Source organism: Octopus bimaculoides, chromosome 8 (assembly GCF_001194135.2).
Source record: "Octopus bimaculoides isolate UCB-OBI-ISO-001 chromosome 8, ASM119413v2, whole genome shotgun sequence".
Taxonomy (NCBI): domain Eukaryota; kingdom Metazoa; phylum Mollusca; class Cephalopoda; order Octopoda; family Octopodidae; genus Octopus; species Octopus bimaculoides.
The window spans coordinates 87,477,660-87,487,850 of record NC_068988.1 but is presented as its reverse complement, the minus strand read 5'-3'; the positions used below and the strand labels follow the sequence as shown (position 1 = coordinate 87,487,850).

The following is a 10,191-nucleotide window of genomic DNA, read 5'->3' as shown; positions in this document are numbered from 1 at the left end:
ATGTGTGTGTGTGCATGTGTGTGTGTGTGCATGTGTGTGTGTGTGCATGTGTGTGTGCATGTGTGTGTGTGCATGTGTGTGTGTGCATGTGTGTGTGTGTGCATGCATGGGTATAGTCATGTGGTTAAGACATTTGCTTTCCAACCACACAGTTTCAGGTTCAGTTCCACAGTACAGGACCTTAAGTGTCTTCTGCAATAGCACTGGGCCAACTAAAGCCTTGCGAGTGGATTTAGTCAACAGAAATTGAAAGAAGCCCATTACACATATGCACGCACACGTACACACACACACACACACACACACACACACATACATACATACAGGGTCTTTGTGCTACATTTTATGATTGCTTTTACGTCTCCTTTTTTCAGGAACAGCTTGAGGTATTGGTTAACAGTCAACAGTGTTGGAGAGTACAAAGATTAACCCTCTAGCATTTAAACCAGCCATATCTGGCCCAAATATTCTACCTGTTTTATCTTCAAACTGGCCAGATTCAGCTTCTCACACTTATCCTGCAATGTCATTCTAAATCATCATCATCATCATCATCATCGTTTAACGTCCGCTTTCCATGCTAGCATGGGTTGGACGATTTGACTGAGGACTGGTGAAACCGGATGGCAACACCAGGCTCCAGTCTGATTTGGCAGAGTTTCTACAGCTGGATGCCCTTCCTAACGCCAACCACTCAGAGAGTGTAGTGGGTGCTTTTACGTGTCACCCGCACGAAAACGGCCACGCTCGAAATGGTGTCTTTTATGTGCCACCCGCACAAGCCAGTCCAGGGGCACTGGCAACGATCTCGCTCGAAAATCCTACAGGAGCCAGTCAGGCGGTACTGGCAACGGCCACGCTCAAAATGGTGCATCTCATGTGCCACCCGCACAAGAACCAGTCCAGGGGCACTGGCTTTGAAATCTTAAAGCTACAAGATGATACAGGATCAACTTTAAAGAGTGAGTCGTCGGTTAACGTCCACTTTCCATGCTAGCATGGGTTGGACGATTTGACTGAGGACTGGTGGACCAGGAGGCGACACCAGGCTCCAATCTGATTTGGCAGAGTTTCTACAGCTGGATGCCCTTCCTAACGCCAACCACTCCGACAGTGTAGTGGGTGCTTTTACGAAGAAATATGCATTATATTTAACAGAATAATCTGAATGCTGAAAGGTTAAAGTTGTAGTTGAGAAAATGTTAGCTGACATGGAGGATTGGAAGCCATTTGAATATTGGAAAAGAGTTACTTGTATCATGATGATCCATGCTTGGTATCAAAATGCCAGCATCATTACTGCTGATCAATGCTCTGTGAACATCAAAAAGGCTTAAGACAACTTGGACAGCTGCAATGAAGACTATAAAACGGTGGCCAACAGAAACGGATACAGCAGGTGTTCTGATTGCATCGGCGTGCCACAATTCCGCCTTACATCTTTGAACAGAGCCTTAGGGTCAATTCAGATGGCTATATGAAGCTGCTGGAGATTGTGGTCAAACCCTAGTTGGAGAGGGTTGCTGCTGAGAGGCCATATGTGTGGTAACAGGATTTAGTTCCTTGTCATACATCTGGAATGAGTGGTTGTTGGCGAATTTCTATGACTTCAACCCCAATTTCTGGCCTCCTAATTCCCCTGACTGTAATCTCATGCATTGTTATGTGTGGGGTATGGTTGAGAAAGACTCCAAATACTTTGCCTACAATACCAAGGCTGGACTGATGACCCAGATCAAGTAGATGCAGAAGATTGTCTCAGGGACAGAGTGAAGAATGCATGTGCAAAGTTCAAGAGCTGTGTTGAGGCCGTGGTGGAAGCTGAGGGCAGCTTCTCTGAGTAAACTGATATCTTCCAGCCATAATCTGGTTGATATTTTTTTATTTAAAAAAAAAAATCCTTTATTTTTGAATGGGATATTGTTTCCTTTTCCTTTGATGCAAACTGTCAAATTTAGCTTGAACACTCAGTACATACATACATGTTGTTGGCACCCCATCGCTTACGACGTCGAGGGTTCCAGTTGATCCGATCAACGGAACAGCCTGCTCGTGAAATTAACGTGCAAGTGGCTGAGCACTCCACAGACACGTGTACCCTTAACGTAGTTCTTGGGGATATTCAGCGTGACACATTGTGCAAGGCTGACCCTTTGAATTACAGGCACAATAGAAACAGGAAGTAAGAGTGAGAGAAAGTTGTGATGGAAGAGTAGAGCAGGGTTCGTCACCATCCCCTGCCAGAGCCTCGTGGAGCTTTAGGTGTTTTTGCTCAATAAACACTCACAACGCCCGGTCTGGGAATCGAAACTGCGATCCTACGACCGCGAGTCCGCTGCCCTAACCACTGGGCCATTGCACCTCCACATACATACATACATACATACATATATAAATATATATATATATGTAGGTATGTGTGTGAGTGTGCCTCTTCATCTTGACATCAAGTAATAGTTGTAAACAAGTATCACCAACATACAAGCAGTGTCGTTCATTTCTTATTTTCCACATGTGCAGGCATGTAGAAACAATATTACTTCGCTTGGAAACAAGTGAGGGATGGAATCAGGAAGGGCATCTGGCTGTAGGAAATCTACTTCAACAAATACTTTCTTAGACATTTTAACAGCCATTCTTCTATGCATCCATGGAAAAAAAGGATGTTAAAATGATGATGGTGATGATTACACACATACGTGTGCGCACACACACACATACATGATAGCTAGTTTAAGTAATAGTAAGGATTAGTTGTGGGTTAATACAAACTAGATAACTATGAAGGAGTGCTGAAAAGTTCCTGGCTTTAAGGGTGTTGTGAAAGGCTTGGTTGGAGGCCCAACCTTCTGAGTTCTTTTACAGGGTTTAAAAAAACTGAAGGGTTGCTGCAATAAGTGTGTGAATCTGAGAGGGGAATATGTTGAATAAAATCATAATTAACTGATCCTCCTGTATTTTCTTTTACCCAAAGCCAAGAACTTTTCAGCACCCCCTCATGTAGCTAATGTAGATGGATTATGGAAATGTACCACAATTATTCATTGAATCTCCACATAGGCGTAGGAGTGGCTGTGTGGTAAGTAGCTTGCTTACCAACCACATGGTTCTGGGTTTGGTCCCACTAAGTGGCACCTTGGGCAAGTGTCTTCTACTATAGCGTCGGGCCGACCAAAGCCTTGTGAGTGGATTTGGTAGACGGAAACTGAAAGAAGCCTGTCGTATGTATATGTATATATATATGTGTGTGTGTTTGTCCCCCCAGCATCGATTGACAACCGATGGTGTGTTTACGTCCCCTTAACTTAGTGGTTCGGCAAAAGAGACCAATAGAATAAGTACTAGACTTACAAAGAATAAGTCCTGGGGTCGATTTGCTCGACTAAAGGCGGTGCTCCAGCATGGCCGCAGTCAAATGACTGAAACAAGTAAAAGAGTAAAAGAGAAAGAGATAGTTGCTCAGCCTGCTGGAAACAACAACCGACCAAGTCTTACTGCCTTAAAAGAGAAGAACTTGTTGAGTAAATGTTGTCTGTGTTACCTTATAGTAAAAAAAGAAAATGTGAGAATGGTTATGGCCAGAACACTTTGATTTAAAAAAATTTTTTTTTTTTGCTTTGATCAGGACTGGCTTGGAGTTAATAAAAAAACAACATGATTTAATAATTAAAAATCAGTAACACAATAGACTCACCTAAAGGACTGTCAAGTTTGAGATCTTCCTTAAAGTGTATTGATGCAGGCATTGTCTTGCCAATGAAAGAATCCATATCCTGCAAACAATAAATAGTAATGAAATGAATACAAAACAACAACACCACAGGGATCGCATCTATACAGTACTACATCTTTACTCTTGCCTCAGTCTGCTCAGCTGTAAATGAGTACCAGCTAGATCAGTAGTTCTCGATCGGAGTCCATATAAGATTTTTGGGGGTCTACATGAACAAAATAGTAAATTGGGTCCTCAGTATTATTTTAAGGGCCTGTGAAACAATGTTGCTATAGATGTATTTATTGCTAGGGTTTTTTCTCACATGTCTTGCTCAGTTCAACCTACACAAGTTAAAACGTGATGAACACGATGGGTGTTTTGAAAGAAGTATCTATAAAACTAGTTTCGAAACATCAAATGGCAACGGAAGTCAATCAGAACAGAATAGTAATCATAGGGGTCCGTTGATAAAGAAATGGTTGAGAACCACTGAGTTAGATGCTGGTAGCAGTTGTGCCTCCTTCCACTTACCCTATCCTAGATGAGCTTCTGGGTCAATAGCAAGAAAGCTGAGAGGAAGACAACATCTGCTTGAGACTACACAGGAACATAAAAGCAATAGTAAAGAACATGGTATGTGCTGCCAAACCATCAAAACCATCATACACATGAATGATAGCTACCTACATTGCTAAATTCATCATCATCATCATCTCCTCACTATTGCTGTTGTTTTATTTATTGTCTGCTTTTCCATGCTTGAAAGGGTCAAACAGAAATCACTGAAGCAAATTTTCTATGGTCAGATGTCTTTTCTGCTACCAGCCTTCACCTGTTATCAAGCATGGTAATATTACTCTATGACTAGACATATGTTTCCATGGAGGGTACACAGTGAAGGACATTGCTTTATGATAGGGATACTCATTTACAATTGTCAAATAATGTCAAGACAAGGTAACACAAATGCACACACATGGAGACACACACACACACACACACACACATGTTCACACTTACCACCTTTCAGTTTTTATCTACTGACTTCTACAACAGCTACACACACGCGCACACACACACACACACACACACACACACACACACACACACACACACACACAAGAGAGATTATATATGATAAGGTAACAAGAAATTATATAATGAACTTCATTATCCAATGCCGTCCACTGCAGAGACTCTTGTTCCCTTATATATACTGTTTTCTTCCTTCTTATAACATGAACCCTTTTGAGTCTACAGATGTGAAAACTGGAAAGTGACAAAAATGGAAGAAAATGGACAGTTTCCAATTCACATGCTTAACCCTTCTTTTTCATTCAAATTCTTTTTAATGAATCACGCATTATGTTGTAGCTTCAAAAGTTTGATGCTACAAAATAACAAGCTTTTGAAGTAGCTTCAAAAGTTTGATTATATATTTTATGATGGCATTGAAGGGTAGGTGTGATAGGCTGGGTAGAACATAAAACAGGTAGCATATTTGGACTGGATATGACTGGTTGAAATGTTATAGGGTTAAGGAGAAAACTCAACATCTAGTGGGTGCAAAGGATTCAAAATGACACGAACCCTGTGGTACCAGCACCCTGTGGTACCAGCACCCTGCGGTACCAGCACCCTGTGGTGCTGGTACCACAGCATAATAAACTGCAGATAATCAGGTGTCAGGAAGGTATCCAGCTGTTAAAACCATGCCAAAGTATGACACACTTTACAGAGAGATTAGTGGGGGTTCTCTCTGCTGTTTTGCATATCAGATGACATGGGATTATGACATATGGGGAGACATCATGTAACTCATGCCGGCATTGTAAAGCATATGTAAAAAGGATGATCAGAAGGAGCTGGTTGGTTTCTGCTAATGTTGAGTGACCAGAGAATTATCTGTGAAGCAGCAGGTGATTTATTTGTGGATGATAGCAAGCTGGGCAAGTGTTTGCTACTATACCCCTGGGATGACTAAAGCACTGAAACTAGATCCGATAAAGAGAAACTGAAAGAAGCCTGTCTTCAGGTTCAGTTCTATTGCATGGCACCTTGGTCAAATGTCTTCCAAGATAGCCTGTGGTCAACCAAAGCCTTGTGAGTGTGTGGTAGAGAGAAACAGACAGAAAGAGACACAGAGAGGACAGACAGAGAGTACACTTGTCTTGACATCATTTGTTTCTGAAAAGCATGTCAGACTTTGGGGAAATATTATGTTGCTTGGAAACATGTGAGGGTTGGCAACTGGAAGGGCATCCAGCCATAGAAATTCCACCTCAATGAATTTTGCCTGACCCATGCAATTATTGAAAAAAGGACATTAAAGATGATGATTATGATGATAAAGTTACTGTGGCAAGCAGATAAAACTGCATCATTATTCATCGATCTTAATGAGTAAATTATGAATTTGTCACAATGAAATTATTTCTACAAGCAACTGTGATGTAGAACAGCTCAATGTGTGTGTGTGTGTGTGTGTGTGTGTGTGTGTGTGTGTGTGTGTGTGTGTGTGTATAGATAGATATTTTTATTTGTTTCAGTCATTTGACTGTGACCATGCTGGAGCACCACCTTTAGTCGAACAAATCAACCCCAGGACTTATTCTTCGTAAGCCTAGTACTTATTCTATTGGTCTCTTTTGCTGAACCGCTAAGTTACGGGGGGATGTAAACACTAACATCGGTTGTCAAGCAATGGTGGGGGGGGGGACAAACACAGACACACAAACATTATATATGACAGGCTTCTTTCAGTTTCCATCTACCAAATCCACTCACAAGGCTTTGGTTGACCTGAGGCTATAGTAGAAGACACTTGCCCAAGGTGCCATGCAGTGAGACTGAACCGAGAACCATGTGGTTTGTAAGCAAGCCATTCCTGCACTTCACAGCCACTCCTTGATTCAACCATAAAAGGCACTCATGCCAGTGAGTCATAAATGGTACACACTACACTCTTGGAGAGTTTGGCATTAGAACGGGCATCAAGCTGTGGTAACCAAGCCAAATCTGTCTGGAGTCTGGTACAGCTCTCCGGCTTACCAGTCCCAGTCAAACTGTCTCTCCTATACCAACATGGAAAATAGACATTGAATGATGATGATAAGTTTCAGGATAGAAAATAATGGCTGTATACAAATGTTTTAATGCTATTCACTAAACCACTTGTCTTTCAAACTGTTAATACAAAACTGAACATTGAGACAGAGAGTGTCAAGCTTCACAAGACAATATACTACAAATCATTATAAACCAAATAGATTATAATGCTTTGAGTATTGATAAAAGAATATAGAAATATGAGAGTGAGTTGGAAAGTAATGCAAGTAAAATTTGCATTACTTTCTAACTCACCCTTATATCATCATCATCATCATCATCATCATCATTAAACATTTGCCTTCCATGCTGGCATGGGTTGGGTGGTTTGACAGGAACTGGCCAGGGAGAAGACTACACCAGACTTCTGTGTCTGTTTTGGCAAGGTTTTTACGACTGGATGCCCTTTCCAACAGCAGAGTAGACTGAGTGCTTTTTCAATGGCACAAACATGGGCGAGATCAGTTTTGGCTTTTTTTTTTTTTTCTTTACAGCTGGCCCTTCCAAATGCCAAACACTTTACAGTGTGGACTGGATGCTTTTTGAAATATACTGCCATTGTTACAATCTATTTTAAAAATACAGAAGAATTTAGTAAAGCAGTCTTGTCACAATCAAGCTGGTGTTTGGAACAGAACATGAAATTTTGATGAAAGGTTTTAGTTTAAATCACTTTAACCCTTTAGCATTCAAACTGGCCATATCCAGCCCAAATATTCCCTCTGATTTTTATTCCAACTGGCCAGGTTCAGCCTCTCACACCTACCCTACATTGTCATTTTAAAAATAAACAATCATCCTCATGTAACATTCGTTGTCCTTGCTGGCATGGGTTGGACAGTGTAACCAGAGCTGGCAGTCTGGGGGGGGGGGGCTGCATCAGATTCTAGTCCGATTTGGCATGGTTTCTATGACTGGATGCCCTTCCTAATGCCAACCACTTTACAGAGTGCTGGGTGCTTTTATGCGGCACCACAAGGACACTTTTACATGGTACTGCATGGGCACTTTTACGTGATGCCAGATAGGCACTTTGTGTGGCACTGCAGGGGTGCTTCTACATGCCACCACACTTACATGATGTCACATGGGCACTTTTATGTGTCGCTGCACAGGCGCTTTTACATGACGCCGCACAGTCATATCACTGAAATCTCAAAACTACGAGATAATTCATAATTAATTGAAAACAATGTAAATAAATAAGCATTACATTTGACAGACTAATCTGAATGCTAAAGGGTTAAACAGGAAGTTTGTACCACAGTCCCAAGTGCAGTCTCATGCAAGTTGGAATCAAAAGGGTTAAATGTTAGGGAGCTTCAGCAACAAAGGTGCATATAATGATTTATTGTCTGGTGTTGAAGACAAGTTTCTTTGTAATTTTGATATGCTGATTTCAAAAATTAAATCCAGTTTGCTTTATTACATTAAGATTTTTACAAACTCAAATATTCATTTTTCAACATTTCTATTATTTAGCTTCATAGATTTAGCTTCATCAAATGTAGACCCATGTATGGAGCTTGACGTAACTTTGAAAACAAAGTTTTTCAATATTATTTACTGTAAATATACCTACAAAAGTGAAAACACAAGTCATGACTTGAGTATCTTCTGTAAATAAAAAGCATCAAACTTGAACAGCTTTATTTTCAATCTAACCAGTTTTAGATGTCTGTCCTTGACATCATACATGTCTCATATTTGTGGAATTTGCCTGCAGATGTGTCCAAGCTGTACTTGATTTAGTGTGACTAACATTGCAAACCAGGTGAGACATGTTTTTTTTTAACCTTTAACTATTTCTTATGAAAATTGGTATTTTGAATGTGCCCTTAATGTTCTAATTGTGAGGTCACATGGGTCAAGGTTACTTTTTGTCAAGCATAGTCAAAGAACAGTAGAAAGAACTTTATGATATGTATGCTCTTTATGGAACTTTGCTATCACAAATCTGCATTTGCTTATTTTATAACTATTGACAATTCTGAAAATGCTTCTCCCAAGCGACAACTGGCTTCAATATTTGTCTTGTATTTCAGAAATATGGCCAATTGTGAAAGAAGAAAATGCAAAAACAGCCCCACTATATTTGTGGATGTTACACTTTAACTAGGCAGCAAAACAAAATCACAGATTTTGTGAAGAAAGTTTACCTTACTTCTTCGACATGGAGCTGGGTGATCAAGGTAAGACCAAGGCACTCCATATAGTATGTGAAACATAAGTTGAAACACTGAGACAGTGACCGTTTCAAATATTTAGCAAAAAGTTTCTTACTTTGTCTTTTGAGAAAATGAAAGTTGGTATGTTTGAGGGGCCACAGATTAGGTGGCTATTGCAAGGCAGGATGAGATGGGAGTAGCAGAGACCATTGACCTGAGTATATGACAGGTACTTTATTAATTTACCTCGACCCTGTGGGAATAAAAGGCAAAGGTGGCTTCAACGGCATTTGAAATGAGAACATTAAGATTTAGAACAACTGCTGCAAAACATTCTTGATACTGATTATTTCTGCCAGCACGCCATCACCACCACCATCGCCACTCCTACTGTTTACTGTTACCCCTATCCAATATCATAACACCCACCACTATCCGTCATCACTACCACCACAAACAGCAATCACTACTACCACTCCCACCATTTACCCCACCTCTATCCAACATCACAATCTCTTCCACCCTTCGCTATCACCTCTACCTACTAACCCAGCAATAACCACCATCACCACACAACAACTAGTATCTCCAAATTTGTAGGTGTTTATTTGTAAAATAGGATGTAGTTTACATAACAAACATTATGCTATTGTTTACATAAATATTACAACTTGAACAAATAAACAATTTGTTGCAGAAGTATAGCACCACGCTAAAAATTCCAGTATTTGATTGGTACTTTATATTCATCGACCATAGGGTGAAGGTTGAAAAACAAAGTTTAACCACGACAGGAATTTGAACTCACAACTAAGAAAGAGAGATAATACATACTGCACGGCATTTTACCCGACACCTCATAAATTATACCAGTCCATCCACGTAGTTTTGTATACAAGACATTGGAAATTTTTTTTTTTTAATACACGACTTATAATACCCAACCCTGTTCATACAACGACTGGGGCAAACTAGTCGGTATACAGCACTTACTCGGTATTACCCGTATCCTCCAGGGTTTGGTTAAATCCAATACCCTCCTCAACCTTATACATATATATATATATATATATATATATATATACACATACATACATATATACATATATATTTGATTAATAAATTCAAAAAAGGATATTATTATTTTTCTGTAGTAATGCCCTTATATGAATATATATATATATATATATATATATATAT

General features: G+C 40.0%; 1 protein-coding gene across 1 annotated transcript in view; it reads right to left on the bottom strand.

Moving 5' to 3' along the window:
- Nucleotides 1–10,191, bottom strand: part of LOC106880430 (glycine dehydrogenase (decarboxylating), mitochondrial) — a 98,875-nt gene that overhangs the window by 75,332 nt on the left and 13,352 nt on the right. Inside the window, exon 3 of the mRNA XM_052970245.1 lies at nucleotides 3,695–3,773. Within this exon, the coding sequence (XP_052826205.1) occupies nucleotides 3,695–3,773 (79 nt within the window). The remainder of the gene's footprint in view (nucleotides 1–3,694; nucleotides 3,774–10,191) is intronic.